Source organism: Lepisma saccharinum, chromosome 12 (genome assembly GCF_977018435.1).
Source record: "Lepisma saccharinum chromosome 12, izLepSacc3.1, whole genome shotgun sequence".
Taxonomy (NCBI): Eukaryota; Metazoa; Arthropoda; class Insecta; order Zygentoma; family Lepismatidae; genus Lepisma; species Lepisma saccharinum.
The window spans coordinates 42,060,858-42,082,984 of record NC_139240.1 but is presented as its reverse complement, the minus strand read 5'-3'; the positions used below and the strand labels follow the sequence as shown (position 1 = coordinate 42,082,984).

At 39.1% G+C, this 22,127-nt stretch overlaps 1 protein-coding gene across 1 annotated transcript in view; it reads left to right on the top strand.

The window, feature by feature from the left end:
* The first annotated feature begins 287 nt into the window (after window positions 1-287).
* Window positions 288-22,127, top strand: part of LOC145996450 (uncharacterized) — a 68,501-nt gene continuing 46,661 nt past the window's right edge. Inside the window, exon 1 of the mRNA XM_083132939.1 lies at window positions 288-395. Coding sequence (XP_082989065.1) covers window positions 345-395 — 51 coding nt within the window. The 5' untranslated portion in view covers window positions 288-344. The remainder of the gene's footprint in view (window positions 396-22,127) is intronic.

Genomic DNA, 22,127 nt, shown 5'->3' with positions numbered 1-22,127 from the left:
CTGAAAAATCCCTTGTTGCTTGAAGTAAATTCGTGAAAGTGGCATGCCACATAATAGGTTTACCCTAAATCCCTCAGACGTCCACTCCTTCATAGTAGAACTTTAACAAATACCTTTCTTGACTATCGTCGCATAACTGATGTAAACAACCGCTCATTTCTTACTTCGTATGCCGGTGAATCTGCACGGGCTACAACGGGGACTGGCCTAAACCGGAAGTTCCGGGGAGACCGGGCAAGACCTCGCCAATGTTAATGTTTACATTTTTAACACGGTCTATACCGTGTACGTTTGAGCCTAATCACTCAGTTTCTGACGAACTTGCAAAGAACATACAAGTAAATATGAAGATACTTCTTCTTGCAGCAGCTGTCTTTGCTATTTCCATCGGCCAAGTAAGTTATTTGACAAAATATTGTAGGTGTACCCAATATTCATCCTGAAAATACTGTTCTTTTTTTTTTACGTTTGTCCATCCCATTATTGATGGGATCTATGTGTGAGCCTGCCCATACAGCACGCAAATATCCAGGAGACATCTAGAACAAAGATTATCAACACTACAAAATCAAAGCTGAACAAAGAATTTTACCTTCGTTGAAAGTAGTTGATAGACAACATTGATTGATTGAATTAGTGTTTTAAGTCCACTTTATGCACAGTAAGGCTAATTGGGACTGGGCCTACAGCTTTAAGTGGGATCCGAACCACTATGTGCCTCCACCATTTGATAGACAACAGGACTGCTTTCAACTGTATTTTGGTAATGGCATGCTTCAGAAAATTGATCAGCATACAAATCAAGTTTCTGCGAGGGTAGTTTCAAACATAATTAAGAGAACTCTAACCCAAACAGAAGTTTTTGAGATAACTGGGACGCAGTTTGATGCTTGCACATCTCCAGCAAAATGATACAGGTTGGACTTTCAAAGAATATCCAACTGCCCCAAGAAAGGTTTTTGTACCAATCTGAAATAAAGACAGGCAAGGATTCAAGTAAGCAAGGATATGTCAAAAAAGATGTATCGTGTGTCCATCGAAAGGAGCAAAAAAACAGAAACAAACAAACCTGTGAAAAATGCAACAGAAATTTGTTTACTGGATATTCTACTGAAAACGCATTTGTGTTCGCTGCAAGTAGAAATTTGCCTTGAAATAAAACTTGCTGTAACATATAATGGTGTAAGGGTATATTTCCTTCTATGTCAAAAAAGAGAAAAGTACAATAATGTTCAACGATATGAGAAAAATATATAATGTAAAATGTTATAACATTACAAAAGGTTATAAGTGAAGTATGTAACAGAAATATCTTAGAATAATACCTTTACGATTGAATAACAAATGCAATCGAAGACTATGTAAGCAGTAAGTTAATTTTTAATTACTTTTCATAAAATATAGTTCATCCTGAAATAAATTATTGTTTTCTATCTTCAGTTGAAATTTTAAACCACAAGGTTAACTTATAAGTGTCAGGAAAAGCGAGTGCAAAATGACAAATCTCTATGGAATACAAACTACATAGTATCGTACAGAAATGTCATTATATTATGACAGAAGAATGTTTTAATTGCCAGTAAAATAACAGTTTTATGTTATAGAAATATTACATATTTGATGTTTAGGCACAGTTTTCTGAAGTTACAATCGAATGTTGCATAAATAAAGAAAAAAATGATCTCTAAACCATAGAAAGTCCAGTGGACCCACCTTGGTCGTTTCTGTGTGCAAAAAGCTTGGGGTTTTAAGGGTTAAGTAAAAAAAGAGAGTTCATAAGTGGGGTACTCAAAGCAGCCATGTTGATACATCACTAGGTTCATGGCTGGTTCATTCCATGACAATTCGCCCAATTAAGAACCGAAATGTTACCCACGGACACGGATTTCAACGAAATTTTGTACACTTGTAGCTTTGACCTAGATAAGAAACTATTATTTTCTTCTTCTCTGGGCCTTATACTTTTACAGTTACAGGAGGTCAAAGTTTTCAGGATTTGCTGATATATCGCTCCTAGACCTTTGTTGCAAGAGTGTAGTACATTAATAAAATAAGTATATTTCAGCAAGCAATCATCGTACATCCATGAAGCCAATCAGTGTGCAGATTCAAGTAAGAACTGTCCGAAGACACACATGTTTCCCCCATTGTTACAAAAAAAAATTTGCTTACTTATGTTAAGCTCCTGGGACCTGAAAAGCAAGATAATGAATAATTTTTATGATTTCGCAAATGTAACAGTAATTTAACAAAGTAGTCTTGGGCACTCATTTTATGGTGTAGAACAATTTGGATACTCCTCCTCCCCCTCTCAAAGTTATGCCCAAGTTCGATTTAGATACCCAAAAGTTAGGTCCCAGACTAGATTTCTGGGGGTGGGGGTGTCCCAGTCCCGATTAGCTGTTCTGATCATAAAGTTGACTTGGCTTTATCTTCCTGTCAAGGCAAATTTAAATCAGCAATTTTTCAGTTATTATTAAAAATATGTTTTCTTCGTTTTAATTTTATTATTATTATTATTTTTAAAGTTGAGTGACATAAAACGAAATGTGGACTGACCCCATTTACCATTTAAAATTGTCGAGATATCACCCTGCAACCCCTATCCTCTATTCATCACAAAATACATTTGTACATGTATGCATATACCAACACGTAATTTCTCCGATGACACAGGTATAACCTATCTCAGAATTACTACAAAGATTGAAGGGAGCAAAATACTTCACATCTATTGACCTTAGTTGTGGTTATTTTCAGATTCCTTTAACACCAAGGTCGTTTAAGTTTACGGCATTTTCTTATAGAGGTATTTTGATGGAGTTCCACTTCTTGCCTTTTGGAATAAAAAGTGCCGTGAGTGTGTTCGTTGATAGAATGCATAATATATTTGGCAATCATACAAATTCTTTCCTGATTGTTTATATTGATGATACTTTCCTGATTGTTTATATTGATGATATTTTAATTTTCTCCCCATCAATTCAAACCCACTTAGAACATATACGTTATGATCTATCAACTCTGAAGGAAGCTAATATGTCTATTAAATTGTCGAAATGTAAGTTCTTCCAATCTGAAATATATTTCCTAGGCCATGTGATTTCTGGAGAAATCATTCATATTGATCCTGAAAGGAACCAAGCCATCATGGAATTTTCCAGTTCCTCAAAACAAGAAGGCTCTAAGGAAATTTTTAGGAATAGTAAATTGGAGGAAAAAAATTGTTCACAAATTTGCAATGATAGCTGCTCCTTCGTATGATTTATTAAAATCAAATAACAAGTGGGACTGGAAGGATCAACATCACCAAGCTTTTAATGATTTGAAAGAGCTAGTTACATATCCTGATGTACTAGCTCAACCGGATTTTAGTAAAATTTTCCATCTTAACATTGACGGAAGCAAAGTTGGAATTGGAGGAGTTTTATGGCAGCTATCAGATGAAGATGAAACGTTAGTAATACAATATGTTAGTAGAGTATTGCGTGGTACAGAATTAACTTATTCAACTCGTGAGATTGAATGTCTTGCTATCCTCTTTTCAGTAGAAAAGTTTAGTGTTTACCTTAGTGGAAGAACTTTTGTTATTCACTGTGACCATCAGTCACTTTCATGGCTACAGTCTGCTAGAAGTTTAAAGCCAAGACTAAACCGCTGGGCATTAAAACTTGTAGTTGTGGTGTGTGTGTGTTTATATTGTGTTATAGTTGTGATGTGTTTGTGTGTGTCTCGTGTAGTAGTTATGCTGTCTGATGTGTTTGTGTTCGTCTTGTGTAGTAATTGTGCTGTCTAATATGTTTGTGTTTGTCTTGTGTAGTAGTTCCTCCATTCATATTGGGGGTTAGGCGTAGAGCTGACAACTCTGCACTGTAAAAAGACATGTCAAGAAACAGAAATATAAGGCCATGGATGTTCCCAAGGTAAAATATTCCGGAGGTAAAATAGTCCCCCGTTCGGATCTCCGGGTGGGGACTACTTTGGGAGGTCCCTGGACTAAGGATAAGATCTTCATTAGGAATAAGGATATTAAATTAGGCACCTGGAATGTTCTGAGCCTTTACCGGCCTGGGGCATTTCAGTGTACAGTTAATGAGATAGTGAAGTATAAATTAGATGTAGTAGCTGTCCAGGAAGTTAGGTGGCCAGGAGAAGGGAATTGTAAAACTAAAAATTATACTTTTTTCTATGGTGGTACTGAAAATCATAATTTTGGAACAGGCTTTTTCATAAATAATAGAATTATCTTGGCTCTTAAAACAGTAGAATTTATTAATGATAGGATATCATATGCAGTTTTACAGGGTAGGTGGTGTAAAATTATTTTAATAAACATACATGCACCAACGGAAGATAAAGATGATAATAATAAAGATGATTTTTATACAGAGTTAGAACAGGTCTTTGATAAATTTTCTCAGTATGATATGAAAATTCTGTTAGGTGACTGTAATGCACAGATTGGCAAAGAAGAGACATTTAAACCCACGATTGGTAAAGAAAGTCTTCATGAATTAAGTAATGATAATGGTATAAGATTGATTACTTTTGCAACCTCAAAGAATTTAATTGTGAAAAGTACCACTTTTAAACATAAAGATATCCATAAATATACCTGGTCTTCTCCCGATGGTAAAACTCATAATCAGATAGATCATATTCTCATTGATAAGAGAAGGCATACTAGTATAATTGACGTTCGTACACATAGAGGTGCTGACTGTGCCAGTGACCATTATTTAGTAATTGCTAAATTAAGAGAAAGACTCTCAGTGATAAATCATAAGCAACAAAATCTAAAAGTTATAAAATTTGATACAGGAAAGTTTGTTGATGAAAGAATTAAGAAAGATTACCAAATTAAACTGTCAAATAGATTTGATGTTTTGCAGGATTTAAGTGATGATGAAAATATAAATGAAACAGACGTAAATAAGAATTGGGAGCACATACGTAATGCAATAGAATCAGCAGCTAAAGAAAGTATAGGATACCATAAACCAAGAAAAAGTAAGCCGTGGTTTGATAATGAATGTCATAATCTAATAGAAATAAGAAATCAGGCTAGACTTAGATGGTTAAATAACTCGGATGATACAAATCTAGGCAATTATAATAGAATAAAGCGAGAAGTTAACCGCACGTTTAGAAGTAAAAAAAGAGATTACTTGAAAAGCAAAATTGACGAAATTGAAACAAACAGCAAAAATAAAAATATCAGAGATTTATATAAAGGTGTAAATGAATTTAGAAAGGGGTGGCAACCTAAAGTAAACTTGATAAAAGATAAAGACGGTGATTTTCTAGCTGACCCATGCAATATTCTAAATAGATGGAAGAACTACTTTAATGACCTTTTAAATGTCCATGTAGGAGATAAATCAGAAGTAAATGAAGTCCACACAGCAGAACCTTTAGTTCCAGAACCTAACTTGACGGAAGTTAAAGATGCTATTAAAAGGCTAAAGAATAACAAAGCACCTGGCATTGATTTAATACCAGCTGAGTTAATTAAATATGGTGGAAATTCATTAATATCTCAAATTCATAAATTAATTTGTTTAATATGGAATAAAGAAGAAATCCCTCAACAGTGGAAAGAATCCATAATTGTTCCTGTGTTTAAAAAAGGTGATAAAATGAACTGCAATAATTACCGTGGAATTTCTCTACTCTCAACAACATACAAAATATTGTCTAACATTATTTTAACAAGACTAACCCCATATGCTAATGAAATTATAGGTGATTATCAATGTGGATTTAAACGTAACAGATCAACTACAGATCAAATTTTTCACATCAGACAGACACTTGAAAAAAAGTGGGAATATAATCAAAATGTCCATCAGCTATTCATTGATTTCAAAAAAGCATATGATTCGGTCAAAAGAGATAAATTATATAATATATTAGTAGAGTTTGGAATACCTAAGAAGCTTGTTAGTATGATAAAAATATGCACCAGTGAAACAGAAAGTAAAATTCGTGTGGGTAATAATATGTCTGACAAATTTACAATTCATGATGGGTTAAAACAAGGAGATGCATTATCTCCATTGCTCTTTAATTTTGCCTTAGAATATGCTGTAAGGAAGGTAAAAGAAACTAAAGAAGGACTAAAATTAAATGGTGTGACTCAGTTGTTAGCATATGCAGATGATGTAGACTTACTGGGGGATGATGTGAATACAATTAAGAATAATGCTAAAATATTTTTCAAAACTGCTAAAGAGATAGGTTTGGAAGTTAACAAAGAGAAAACTAAATATATGCTTACAGGCCGAAACCAAGTGTTAGGTAATAATCAAAATCTAATTATTGATAACAACTCGTTTGAACCAGTTTCCAAATTCAAATACTTAGGAGTAATATTAACAAATGAAAATTATATTAAAGAGGAAATAAAAAGTAGGCGTAATTCAGGAAATGCATGTTACTTCTCTCTTCATAAACTTTTGTCTTCTCGTTTAATATCTAAGAAACTAAAAGTTAAAATATACAAAACAGTAATTTTGCCTGTAGTATTATATGGGTGTGAAACTTGGTCCCTTACATTGAAAGAGGAACATAAATTGAGAGTATTTGAAAATAAAATGCTTAGGAAAATCTTTGGACCTAAAAGGGACGAGGAGACAGGTGAGTGGAGAAGGTTACATAATTTAGAACTACATAATTTGTACTCATGTCCAGATATTATTAGAATAATTAAATCAAGAAGACTTAGGTGGGCAGGACATGTGGCACGAATGGGAGAGGAAAGAGGAGTTTACAGGATTCTTGTTGGGAAACCAGATGGTAAGAGACCTGTAGGAAGGCCAAGACGAAGATGGAGGGACAACGTTGAGATGGACCTAAAGGAAATCGGTAGGGATGGAAAAGAGTATATAGAACTTGCTCAAGATAGGAACAGATGGAAGGCCTGTGTTGCTGCAGCCATGAACCTTCGGGTTTAAGAAGGCTAGAGAGTTAGTTAGTTATTAAAACTTCAAAGTGTTGAGTTTACTGTCGAACATATTCAAGGTTCCGCCAATATTGTGGCTGATGCCTTAAGCAGATATCCTGCAAGAGCACAGGGAGATTTATTCACATCGAAACTCTACGTTAATAATACAAATATCGATCTCCGCGCGCGCGCGCGCGCGCGTGTGTGTGTATAAGCATTATCTCATGCTATCTCTAGACAGTCAGTAGAATCCCCCCCACGGGAAATTTCTTAAATACCACACTGTTTATAACTATAGACTAATTTTGAAAAAGAAATAAGATAATTGTCATGTGTCAAAATCAAATATAACGTGTTGTAAAAAATAGGAATAAGATAAAAGTGTAACGTTCATTATTTTCATCTCACGAGCCCTTGAAAGTAATTGTTAATAATTGAACTATCCTGTTAATTACTGCACACCACCTTGTATGATGATCATGGCAGTACATTCTAAGTAATCTCACAATCTCTCCATTGTAACGCTCAATTGGATTGGAACTTGGATGATATCTTGTTACATTAATCAACCTTATCCCTTTGAAATATAGATACTCCTTGAAATATTCTGAAGTAAATTGAGTCCCGTTGTCTGTCAGCATTTTCTTTGGGCTACCATAATGTTTGATGAATCCTTCATCCAACTTCTTGACTATTTCTTTGGCTGTAGCTTTCTTTAAAGGATAGCACATGATAAATTTGCTACATACGTCCACACACGTCAATATATACAAAAATCCTTTAGACCTTGGTAATGGTCCTATTAGATCTATAGAAACCATGTCTAATGGCCATTTAGCGATAATATGTAATTCTTCTTTCCTGAATTTTATCTTTGAAGGTTTAGTTTGTACGCAAACTGTACAATTTCTTACATGGTTAACAACGTCACTCTTCATAGTCTTCCATACGTAAAATCTCGTAGCTAATCTCAACGTTTTATCAACTCCGAAGTGGCCAGATCCTTCATGCACAACCTCAAGTACTCTTCTTATCAAGGTTCGTGGTACACTTATCCTTACTTGGTTCGGATTCTCATAGCTAACTTTGAAAACGATGCCATTTATAACTTTATATCTACTCTTTATCTTAGATATCCTTGTTTTCTTCCTCTCCTTCCAACACCTTGATAATATCCCTTAATTCCTCATCTTCCTCTGTTCCAACTCGCCATTCCTCTTCCTTAATACCATTTACTTCTTCCTCAGCGACAGCGTTGATTTCGAGCCTAATCACTTCCTCTGGTTCCTGATTTCTCTTCAAAGGTGCTCTGCTTAGAGTATCTGCAACATGGTTTTCCTTTCCTTTTATATCCATAACATCAAAACTGTACTGTTGCAGTAAAATCGCCCATCTCGTCAGCCTTGCATTCCACTGTCTTGCAGAATTTAACCAAACTAGACTCTTATGATCACATACCACCTTGAATCTTCTACCTTTCAGATATGCAGAGAACTTTTCTATTCCAAATATTATCGCGAGACACTCTAGCTCACTTATCGTATACGCTCTTTCGAAGATCTTCAAGCTTCTGCTAGCATATTGTATCACATTCTCTTCTTTGGAGTCGTTTCTCTGAAATAGGTATGCTCCCAATCCAATGTTCGATGCATCTGTGCCTAAAAAGAACGTTTTCCCAAAGTCAGGTTGACTTATAGCTGGCGCTTGTATAAGGTCTTGCTTAAGTCTTTGGAAAGCCCCCTCTTCATCTCCTTCCCATTTCCATTTTATGTTTTCTGAGAAGTTCATATAATGGCTTGGCTTTGCTTGCGAAATTGTGTATAAATTTCGATCGCCAATTACATACTCCCAGGAATCTTTGAAGTTGTTTCCTTGTGTTTGGCCTTGGGAACTTACTTATCGCGTCATTTTTGTCTGGGCACATCTTTAGTTCACCTCCAGATACTACATGACCTAGGAAACGTATTTCCTTCCTTGCAAAAGAGCATTTTTCCAATTTGACAGTCAATCCTGCTTCTGCCAATTTACTTAATACCCAATCTATTTTTTCTATGTGTGTCTCCCAATCTTTCGTATGTATACACATATCATCAACATATATAGCTAGCCATTCTCTTGTTTCTATACTAAATATTCTGTTTAGAGCCGTCATAAAAGCTGATACTAATGAATTTAGACCGTATGGGAGCCTTCTAAATTGAAATAACCTTGATCCATATCGAAACGCTGTATATTTTCTAGACTCTTCTTCTATTTCTACCTGAAAGTATCCCAAAGTCATATCAAATGATGTGAAGTATATGCTGCCTGAAAAAGTGTGTAGTAATTCATTTATTCTTTCTACTTGATTTCTGGGAAGTAGCACGTGTTTATTTAGCTCCCTTAAATCCAGTACGGGCCTCACACCTCCGTCCGGTTTGTCTACCACGTGCATTGGGCTTACGTGTACGCTATTGGAGTTCTCTATTATCCCCCAACTTAACCATTTCTTCAATTCCTTTTCTACAGCTTCTCTCTTTGCAAAGGGTATAGGATATTGCTTTGACACTATTGGACTCGCTGTCTACCTCAATCCTATAGGTGTATACATCCGTCATTCCTGGGCGTTGGCTAAGTATTCCCCTATGTCTCAACAAAATATATCCTAACTCTTCTTTTTCCTTTTCCGAGATCCAATGACACTCATCCACTTTGACTTGTATTTCTTCTTTCGATGCCTTGTATTTATGGTCCTCTATTTCGACCTCTTTTTCATATTCACCTTTTACATTTTCATTTTCAATTATATCGTCGTAGTCTTTCTTCTTATACACTGCATCATGTTTCTGATATACAAGACTTTGCTTCCTAATGCCTATTTCGCTCTCGGAACCTTTTATTTCATCCTCCATAGGGATATCTACTTTCATGTTCTCCATTGATTCTAGATTTAGCCGTTTTTCTTTTATGTGTATGTGCCCATTGTAATTTTCTAAGAATGGTACTCCTAGGATTATATCACACCTCAAACCCTTTATCACCAGAAATTTTACTTCGAAATTAGCTCCTCTCATGCTCATCATGATGCGTACCGTACCCCGAATTTTGTATTCTTCATTTCCCGCAGCCATAACTAAACTGACTTTGTCCTTTTCAGAAGCGTCTAATTTTGCTTGTGGGTATTTATCTTTAATTCTTTGTCAACATTTATAGCTCATTACTTCGACAACACTCCCACAATCGATCAAGCATTTAACCTTAATTTCTATTATTTCTGCTTCCTCATACAATGATCTTCCAGGTTTTAAGTTTTCAAAACTCGGCTCTCCAATTAAAAATAACTTCAGAATTCCTTCTTCATTTATCGTATGTTCTCCCTTCATATATTCATCATTTTCCCTTGCTCTCACACCTGGGAGTTGCTGCGAGAGCTCTACAAGTTTAGCCTCTCGACCGATTCCACGTTCCTCGACTCCATTTATCTGCTGCCACCCAGCATTTCCTACATCGTTCTGCACCTGGCTTCTGACTAATTTCACTGCTTCTCTTCGCTCTTCATTTATCTCATTATTTCCCCTCTCGTTCCTCTCGTTGTAATTATTTCCTCTAGGTTGCCTTTCATCTATCTCCATCCTTTCTGAGTTTCTTCGATTCGCATTTTGCCAATAATCATTTCTTCCTCTATATCCGCGGTTTCCTCTCCACGATCCTGTATTCCTTCTATCATAATTTCTTTGCTCTTCCTGAACATTATTTCGCCTTCTGCCGTTTCCGTTATCTTCTAAGAATCCTCTTCCTCTGCCTCTATATGCATTTCTGACTTCTATATTCCTAATCCCGAATTCTTGTTTCCGGAATTTCTGCTCGGGACGTTGTTCCTCTTCAGGATGATGCCTCTTAGAATAATATCTACCTTCCTTTTCCTTATCCCATGACCTTTGAGTCTTTTTCAGCATGTAATCTGTTCTGAGGTACTTGATGTCATCTATCAAGTCTTCCACCTTCCTTATCTTTACTACAGCCACCGCTCTTTGTGTCCATATTGGTAGCGTTTGTATCACTTGTCTAACCAACTCTTCCTCATTCCATTTTTCATTCAAATTTCGGAAGCTCCTTAATGTTTCCCATGTGTGTGCTTCCAAACTCTCAACCTTGGACCAATCTATATATTTTCTTTTCAATGTCTCCAGTTGCCTTTCCTTAATTTCCTCACTACAATAATATTCCAAAAATCTTTTACTAAACTCTTCGAATGTTCCAAACTTGTGCTGATTTAACTGATACCAGCCTGCCGCAGACTTTTCAAAACATCCTTCGATAAGGTCCAGTATCATATTTCCTGGTATCCTCAATAGCTTCACGTTAGTTGTTAGTTCCTTCAGGAATTTTCGTGGACACTTATCAGATATATTTCCATTAAACTTGGGCAAGTGTTGTAATTCATTAGGCTTAGGGATTCTTGTCTTATATTTTCCCACTTCCAAATTACTTCCGTTTACTTTGTCCAACCATCTTCCATTGTTACTCCCTTCTTCACTACTTTTCCATTTCCTCTTCTTCCTCTGATGATTCCTTTTATGCTTTATTTCCTCCTCTGTAGTCGATTCGTCGCTACTACTTTCCTCTTTTATTCTCCTCTTTTCATACTCTTCTTTTCCATCATTTCCTTCTCGCTTGAAACCTATTGGCTTATCTTGTATTCTCATATCCTCTATTTTAGGGATTATTCCTCTCCATTGTACTTTATTCTCTTTCTTTCCTTTGTCGATCTTACTTTCGAGGGTTTGCATCTTCTTATTGCTCTCCTCTAATTCTTCCCTCACTTCTTGTCGTTCTCTAATTATCATTTCTCTAAATTTCAAAGTTTCATTTACTATTGTTTCTTCTGTCACAATTTTCATTTCTTCTACTCTGTTTTCTACTTCATCTATTTTAGAGATGTTAATATCTATCTGCTTCTTATTTGCCAAAATTTTGTTTTCTAAACTTGTACTTCTCTGCTGGCATTCTTCATTCACTCTTGAAGCTTCCTTTTCAATCTTTCTATTGGTTTCTTCATGTCTTTCATCTGACATCCTTATCATTTCTTCTATCTTTCTCTCAAATGCTTTCCTGTTTTCTTCGCATACTTCTGCAATCTCTTCTAACCTTTCTTTAACTTCTTTGCTACTTTCTTCCATTTTCTCTTCCAACCTTCCAACCTTATGATCTTGACTTTCTTTTATTTCCATCATCGTTTTCATCAACATCTCCATCGTGTTTTGTTCTTCTTTCTTTCCTTCCTTAACATATATATTTTCCTTCTTCCATTTTTGCTTTACTTATCTTTCCAAATTCTTATTCGTTGCGTTATTTCAACCTCTTGTCTGTATCGTGCCCCACACGTTGGTCGCCATTAATGAATGCCACGTCCTCTCACGTGAGCATCTGCCAGCTTAGCACAGGGTAGAAACAATGAGATACCTCTGGGTACAGATCAGGGTGACTAACACTCCGAATATACAACTATATGGAAAGAAACAATAGATTTTACCCACTACGGAGGGTACAATTCGTAATATATTCTTGAATAATCATGTACAAATATTAGATAACTTTGGAAAATCTTTTCGTACAATATTTTCTTCTATTTTTATTTCTTATTAATTGTAGCCAATCTTCTTCTTTGGGCTTCTTCTTGTAATCGCTGAGGCTTCTTCTTCTTGTAATGGCTGAAGCTTCTTCTTCTTGTAATTGCTAAGGCTTCTTCTTCTTGTAATTGCTAAGGCTTCTTCTTGTAATTAATAAGGCTTCTTCTTCTTATAATTGCTAAGGCTTCTTCTTCTTGCAATTATTAAGGCTTCTTCTTCTTATAATTATTACATATTGTGTACTTTTTCTTATCTCTCTTCTTTATCGATCTTATCCAAATCAAAACAATCCAAATCCCAGACAAACAAAGAGAAATGGGTTAGTTAAAGATCGCCGCCTGGCCGGCGCTAACCTTAACTTGGAGCTGCAATAGATGCGCCTACCAAAAGTGCTTGGGTACTTGCCGTGAGATGACGCTACACCTGGGACAAAACAACCCAAAAGCCGCACGAAACTCTCAGTTCGTGGGAACCGTAAAAGACCCAGAATCGTAATTACAATTCGACTTCTTTACTTTTTTATAATGATCACATATGCTAGTACTGAATATTAATTACCCTTTCCACCTTATTTATATCCTGTTATTGTGCTAAGTTCATTGTTTATTTCATTCTAATTAGTATTAATATCTACAATCATTATTTCACCACATCATCTCTTTGCTCCTTCTCCTTTCACAACGGCAAACCTCTTCTTGAGTGCTGCCATCTCTGGCCCACTTTCTAAACTGCTTTATGCATCATCAAATACATGCGTCGTTTTTTTTGCATGCTGCCATCTATGATCCTCTACCTCAAACAACAACAATGCAGTTTGTGTACGTGACAAGGTGTTTGTTCGACCCATGGAGATAGCTGCGAAGTGGGTGTATGCTTCTGCGTTTCAGGTGGTGTAAAAGAGAGACAGTTGGGACGTTGGTTTAGGTTTTTCCTAGTTGTAAATGCCGCCCCGATGGCGCAGTGAAAACGTTGCCACCATGTAATCAAGGGGTCCCGGATTCGGTACCCACAGAGGCACATAGTATTTCCTGTCGCATTTTAAACTGTAGCTCCAGTCCCGATTAGTCGTCCTGTACATAATGTGGATTTCAACAACAACAACAACAACAACAAAAAGTAATAAAATAAGAAATAGTTAAGGGGGATACTATCCTCTTGCACCCCCACTCCTCAAACTGCCGATCAGAGTTCATCCTTCCTCAGATTAACCAAGACTGGCAGAAAAACGACCCAAGATCAGAGAAATGCTAAATGAACAATTCATCTTCTTTGTCGCGGGTAGCGAAAGTGGCAGAAAATCGACGCAAAAATAGGGAAATTTGCAAAAGGAAATTCAATAACTCGTACGTAGTCTTTACAATATCATAAATATATTGAGAAAATTGTCGTGTAAACACAAGTGTAATTCCTGAAAGTGCATGTCGAACTATTGTTCTTCTAACAATAATTTCTTGCCGGTCAGATTTTACAATAAATAATGCTGTTCACGTATTCAGCCACCGACTCCTTCCAGTATTGTTTCGTTGGTGTATAAGTCGAAGGCGACCTCCGTGGCGGAGTGGTTAGAACAGCGCGTTACGACTCCAGTGATTCCGGGTTCGAATTTCTGCCTGGGCATGGATGTTCTTTGTGAGTATCCCTTCATTTATTTCGCCATTTATCTTCGTCGTCGCGATTAGCCAAAATAGGAAGAAAAGCGACGCTAAACAGCAAAAATGAATAGTAGAAAACCGCATACCAAGCGATTGAATAATAGTAAATTCTGCGGCTTTGAGGACGTAATGCATTTAAAGAATGGATCGCTGGTTTTTTTCACTGCGAGTTATAAGATACTTATAACACCATTAAGCCTTGTTTCCATGATTATGAAAAACTAAATATGCTGACCAAGGCAGTAATTTATTTTATTAAAAACATAAACTAAACGTAACGTTTCAACCTTCTAGCAAGGTCTTCTTCAGACTCTGTATCAAGTTCAAAAGTAACAAGATACAAAAACAGGGCATTATATATACACAAACATTACTCCCTCCAGACTATTTAGAAAGTTGTTTGGAACTTTCTAGCTGGTGGCTTTCACTTGCCAACTTTACTTTCACCTAAAGTGAAAGCCACCAGCTAGAAAGTTCCAAACAACTTTCTAAATAGTCTGGAGGGAGTAATGTTTGTGTATATACAGGGTGTTGCAAAATACCTGTTACAACGCTTGGGAGGTGGTTCGACAAGTAAAAACGAGGAAAAAATGTCATGTGAAAAAATGTCGAAATCGGCACCGTTTGCGAGTGACAGGCGTGCGAAAATCGCCTCACACCATGCGTAAAGTACAATAACTCAAGAAGGAAGAAAGATATCAATGTCGGAATAAAAGAATACAAACAAAATCGTGCCTGACGAATACAATGGTGCAGCAATTGAGGCCCAGTGTAAATTGCGCAAGGTGACTCTCAAAGAAAGTGGGGAATCCCGATGGAAAATATAGGAAATTTACTACTATTTTCTACATAATGTTGAGATCGGAATGTAGGCAGTAAAAAATGACGACGTATGTCCACATGTCCCACTACTGCTGGGACACCGTCCCACACTCGGGAAATAGGAAATTCACTCGAAAATGACGCTATGCCGTCAAATTACGCTCAGATTGATTTCAGCTAATTGGTACAGAAAGCTCCACTAGAGGCGCTGTGAGTGTAGGTCACCTGTTACGTATTAGTGTTGGTGGATACTACGTAGAGACTGTAGTCGACCGTTGTTTTTCCTGTCTTGTTCTGCGTCTCGCAGCGTGGAGTTTAGTCTGGCGTGTGTGTATGGTTGAATTGCGCTAAGGAATACTGTACGTAGAGTACGTATTCCCTTGTTCTTTCTCGGTTTGCAACACCTGCGTGGACACCTGTGTGACATTACGTGGGTGCTAATCACGGTAGTTGTGATCCGTCACTCGGAGGGAAAGTGCCCCTGTTTCTGGGCAGTTCTCGAACAAGACAATGGTGGAGTACTCTACCCACGAGCTTGCTGATATGCATCTCGTTTATGGAGAGGCAAACCGAAACAGCCGTGAAGCACGTCGTTTGTATCACGAACGTTTTCCCAATAGGCGATTACCAGCACATGCACTCTTTCAAAGACTTGATGCTCGACTGCGTGAAACTGGATCTCTACTACCCCGTAGGTGGGATTGTGGAAGACCCCGCACTGTGCGCACTGTGCAATTTGAAGAGGACGTGTTGGACGCGATACGAGACCGTCCTGACACCAGCACACGTGTCATTGCTCGTACTCAACAAACCCACCATAGCAATGTGTTCCGCGTTCTTCGAGAGGAGGGATTGCACCCATACAAATTGCATAAGGTGCACCACATACTGCCCACGGACTTTCCCCTACGCATGGATTTCTGCCAATGGTACGTGCAACAAACTCTTTCCATTCCAGAGTTCCCAACAATAGTTTTGTGGACCGATGAGGCAATGTTCACCAGGGACGGCATGTTCAATAGCCACAACAGCCACGTCTGGGATATGGACAATCCGCATGCAATCATTGTGCGCCATCATCAACATAGGTTCGCAGTGAATGTGTGGTGTGGCGTAGTAGGTGACCACTTGATAGGCCCGTACATTTTGCCATCTACTTTGTGTGGTGGGAATTATCGGGTGTTTCTACATGACGTATTACCTGAACTTTTGGAAAACGTGCCACTGGCAGGTAGACAACGTATCTGGTTTCAACACGACGGCGCCCCCGCACATTTCGACCGGGGAGCCAGAGCCTTACTCAACGATATTTTCGGCGATCGTTGGATTGGCAGGGGTGGACCTTTACCGTGGCCACCTCGTTCCCCCGACCTCACACCACTGGATTTCTTTGTGTGGGGAGAAATGAAAAGGCTCGTGTATGAAACCCCTGTGGAAAGTGCTGAGGATCTCGTTGCTCGTGTTAGTGCCGCTGCTGGGACAATTGGTGACATGCCAGAGGTATTTGCACGTACCAGACAATCAGTGCTTCGCCGATGCCATCTTTGTCTTGAAGTCAATGGCGGACATTTTCAACAACGTCTCTGAGTATACCGGTGTTTGTGTGAGCCCCTATCAGCACCACATAGTGTCCTTTAATGAAAGGTACGAGTGAAGATGCTGGATATCGCTGTACTTCATACCGTCGGTCTGCATGTGCGGAGGTTGTGCGCTTCTCAGTGGAATCCCTTCCAGATGTGCTGTGCCTGGAAATGTTACATGCCATTGTGTGCGTTTTCTCGCCATTCTCCGTCTTCATTCCTTCGAGGATTACCCACTTTCTTTGGGGAGCTCTCTTGTAGTATATGTACAGCCTAACGACATGTGGCCATTGTTTAACTTTTGTTTTTCGTACTGCAAAGTAGTGTGTCAACATTAAGGGATTGAAAACTTTTTTTTTATGATTTTCCAGTATTTTTTTCCATTTGGGATGGTGTCCCAGCAGTAGTGAGACATGCGACAAATTGGTTTCTTTTCTTCGAACCGCAATGTGAACCGTGTACAACAGGAGATTTGCAGTTATTTTCCTATTTCCCGGGTGTGGGACGGTGTCCCAGCAGTAGTGGGACATGTGGACATACGTCGCCATTTTTTACTGGCTACATTCCGATCTCAACATTATGTATTTGTATTTGTATTTGTATTTATTTACATTTTCCTTGTGCGAGCTGTACGCTGTACGCACTACATTAATTTTACATTACACACACTTTCTCTTCCCTCAAAGTCGTGTATTAATATTGTACCTTCTTTACGTTAGTATACAAATATCTCTTAGCAGTTGATCAGATACAAAAGAAAAAATTAAACATAATTAGTATATTTTAACAATCGAAATATTGCACATGCAAATAAAGTTGTGTGTCCGGTTCATTCGGCCTCCTGTCTGGAGACTTACTTGAATTTGAATTACTTTGTTGAATAATGTGGAAAACAAAACAGAACAGAACAAAACAAAACACATATACATTGCACACTGCTAGACCCACAGTACACGTATTACACGCTCGGTTCACTTTGTGCGGTTTCTTCGTTCTTATCGCTGACCGCTAACGCCTTTCCTCGTCGCTCCCTCACTTCCCACAAATATCTCCCCACTCGTTGCACTATCTCACTTATGATTCCTCTTCTGTCTTCTACCACTTCCATTATTTCCCTCTCTGTTACGTTCTCAACCCACTTGTCTCGTAAATCACGCGTAGAGGGGCAGGCAGAGAGCAGATGCTCGCCCGTCTCTCCCTCCCCGCACAAAGAGCATATAGTTTCCCCTGCTTCATTCTTAATTTTTACTTGTTTCCAACCCCCCAGTCTGAACCATGCTATCCCTCCCCTTACTTTTTTGCCTACCAAGTTTATGTATCTTGCTTTCCCCCAATCCCTTGATTTCAAATGATCTCTTAGTGAAGTCTTCGTCTGACAGTCGGCTAGTGTTTCTTGCCTGTCTATGTCCATAAGTCTCCCTCTAATTTGATTTTCAACTGATGTATCTACCCTCCCTCCTGCTTCCCAAACCCACCCCATCCCAATAGAGTTCAACATGTTTTTTATATCCCTCGCCCAGTTCCGTGTATTTTCTTCTCTTACTTGCATTATCAGACATTTACCCTTAAGTGTCGTGTTACCCCCCCTGGCTAGCTGAAGCCAATACTTTAAAGTTCTCATCCTAGCTTGTACTGTCTCTTTGCTTAGACCTAATTCTTTAAGTACCCCACAATTGGCAGTACTTCTACTTACACACAACACTTTTTTGTAGTATTCTGTTTGAATGCTTGCGACTGTGCTCCCTCCTCTTGCCCCCCACAGCTCCACCCCATAGTTCAAAGTTCCTGTTATTATTGACTTGTACAAACCCTGAATCACTGAGAACGGCATTTGCGGTACTTTACTTATGGTACGTATTACTTGGTCTATTGCGAGCTTTGCTTTGCTTTTTCGTGTCTGTATATGTTGCGTCCAACTTCCAGTCATAGATAATGTTACTCCTAAGTACGTGAAACGCTTGACAGGCTCAATTACTTCCCCCCCGTAATTCCATTTTTCTTGTTTGCTGAAAGTATACCCATTTTTGAAAGCCATGATTTTAGTTTTTTTAATGTTAACTGTCATTTTGTATTTTTGGCACCCCTCGTATATGCTATTTATTCCCCTTTGTAGCCCCTCTATTGTCTCCGACATGATGACTATATCGTCCGCATACAAGAGTACAGGTATCTCTTGCTCCCCTATAGATGGGGTTGCGCCCTGCTCCCATGATACTTCGTTCGCCACCCAGTCAATGAAGAGAGAGAATAAAATTGGCGACAGGATACATCCTTGTTTTAACCCGGAATGCGAGGGTTGTAATGATGATACTCTGTGGCCATCGCATCTCACACAAAATTGTACGTTTTCATAAATAGCTTGTAGCGCCCTTATCATGCGCGCCGACATTCCTTTTTCTTGCAGTTTCCCCCACAAAATACCCCTGTGAACTTTGTCAAACGCCTTCTCGTAATCAATGAAGCACGCGTACAACTTTTTTCGTTTCTCTTTAATTCGCTCAAGTACTAATGTGTGCAATATGAATATATTATCTAGGGTACTATGCCCTTTCCTGAATCCTGCTTGTAAAGGGGAAATTTTATCAAATATTTCTGACCACTTTTGTATTCTACGGTTTAAAATATGCGTATATATTTTGCTCCATATTGGAAGCAAAGAGATACCCCTAAAATTGCCCGCTTCGCTCCTGTCCCCCTTGCCTTTATATATAGGGCAAATTATTGATGTGGCCCAGTCCTTCGGGAAATGTCCCTCTTTGAAAACCTTATCTAGTAGTCTACGGATATTTTCTAACATATTAATGTCTTCCCCAATTGCTTTAAAGAAGTCCGTTCCGATATTATCCAATCCAGCCGCTTTCCCTTTTTTCAATTTCCCAATCGCCATTCTTAGCTCATCCACTCGTATATCCTCATCAAGTATCGGTATGTAGTCCCCTAGGAAGTAACGTTCCCGTGCAATTTCTGTTCGAGATGTCTCCCCCTCCCCTCCCAGTAAAGAACGACAGTGAGATTCCCAAATATGTGGCTCAATATGCACCCAGTTGTTTTTCTGACCCCTCAATGTACGTAGAACTCCCCATAATGCCGAAATATTCCTCTCCGAGATTGCCTTTCTAATTTCTTCGAATTTTTCAACTTGCCATTTTTCTTTTTCTTGCTCTAAAATGTTGTTATACGCTCTTCTGACCATGAGGTAGTTATTTCTGCTCTCTTCGCTATTTGTGTTTCTGTAGAGTTTCAAAGCTCGGTCCAACCTTTTCTTCATTATTTTGCATCTCTCGTTGTACCACCCCCCCTTAACATGTTTGCCCCCCTTCCCCTCTCCCTTTAACATATGACTTCCGGCCCTTTCGAGAATATGATATCCTAATCCCACTGCTTCCTGTATATTATTTCCCTCGATGGCTGTTTTAAAACGCTCTTGCAACATTTTTGTTACGTCATCGGTCATAATTATCTTGTATTGTTCCTCCCCCTCTTTAGTCCACACGTATTTGCGTAATATTTTCTCGGGCTCCAACGCAAGTTTGGGAGTGTCTACGTTACTATGAGTATCCCACTGAACGTCGATTTCAAGTGGCATATGATGCGATTGCGTTTGCGCCTGGACGTGAAAACCCTTAATTCTTTGTAACAGTTCGAGGGAGCCAATAGCATAATCAATAGTACTACTACCCCCCGCCCCCACGTATGTGAAGTGCCCCGGACAGTCTGTGAAAAATTTCCCATTTAATATTTGGAGCTTATGTAACCCGCATAGTTCTAGGAGTTGCCTCCCTCCCGCGTTTACTATTTTATCCCTGCTTTGTCTAGGTTGACCTAAGTACATGCCGTCATGAGTCGTTTGGTCACTATCTTGCCCCCCATAGACGTCCCAGGATACCTCCTCTTCCCCAATTCTGGCGTTTAGGTCACCAGTCACCAAGAAATTGGCCCCAGGATGTTCTTCCGTCAGTTGTTGAATAGTTGCCCCTAAATTGTCAAAATGTTGCTCTGAATAGAACTTGGAGCTTGGGGGTTGTCTGTAAACTGCCAGCACGATTAAGTTCAGGGACCCCGCTGCAAAATGGATTCCCAGGATTCCCTCCTTATCTATACATATCTGTTTTATAAACTTTTTCCATTTTTGTTTGAAAATGATTGCCAAGCCCCCCGGGTACCGCCCTCTGCTGGCCCTTCTACGCGTGATTTTTGAGAACCCCTCCCCCCATGACTCTGGCATGTTATTAGAGCTTCCCCACGTTTCTACGTAACACCGTATATCAAATTGCTCCACATACTCCCTAAAATTCTCGTCACAAAATCTTTTTGCTAGCCCTTCTACATTCCATACTACCACCCGTAGCCTGGGATCATCGTTCGGGTAAATTTCCTTGGGACCCTCCCCTTGAGACCCGAATAAACTGTTCCTGCACAAACTTTCCCCCTCTTTAGAGTCATTGACCCTCTTACCTTCTCTGTCGGTTTGGTCACTCTCTCCTGCCGCCTGCAAGTTTCCAAAATTAGACGCCCCCTCCTCCTCTTCTTCTACGTCCGGCGATGGCCATCATATGTGCAACCCTCCGCGCCCCCTGCGGGTGGCGGGTGGGATCCTTTCTCCGTCATCCTGTCTTCGTTCCCTGAGGCGAGGGTCTCTTTGCGAGGCACTCCTTCTTTGGCCCTCCTGCTGTGAGGTAAACTGTCCACTTGATGTCGATCTCCCGTCCTGGTTGCTCGGCGTTGCCACATTGCAGTCCAGCGTCGTCTCCTCTTGCCTCCTTCGTAGCTCCTCCAGAGTCCATGGCCGGCCGTTTATATATAATGTCCTGTATTTGAGTTGCACTTTGCAGCCTTCCTCGCGAGCTTGGGTCATGAATGTCTTGAGTTCCCTTCTGTGCTGGCGCGTGTCGTACGAGAAGTCCTCTGCCACGCTCACTCCCGCCTCCCGGATATCCTTCGCTCTTCGTAGCACAGAAGATAGTAGTAAATTTCTTGTATTTTCCATCAGGGGATTCCCCACTTTCTTTGAGAGTCCCCTTGCGCAATTTACACTGGGCCTCAATTGATGCACCATTGTATTCACCAGGTACGATTTTGTTTGTATTATTTTATTCCGACATTGATATATTTCTTCCTTCTTGAGTTATTGTACTTTACACATGGTGTGAGGCGATTTTCGCACGCCTGTCACTCGAAAACGGTGCCGATTTCGACATTTTTTCACATGACATTTTTTCCTTGTTTTTACTTGTAGAATCACCTCCCAAGCGTTGTAACAGGTATTTTGCAACACCCTGTATAATGCCCTGTTTTTGTATCTTGTTACTTTTGTACTTGATACAGAGTCTGAAGAAGACCTTGCTAGAAGGTTGAAACGTTACGTTTAGTTTATGTTTTTAAGCCTCGGCTGGATGTTGAAAGAAATCCAAATTTCGCGAGTGTCGTTAGTTCCGTTCTAACAACAGTATCAAGGGAACACGAGGGAGGCGCTGACGTCGCTTTCAAGAAATTCTTCTTTTTCCCAGTCACAAATTTC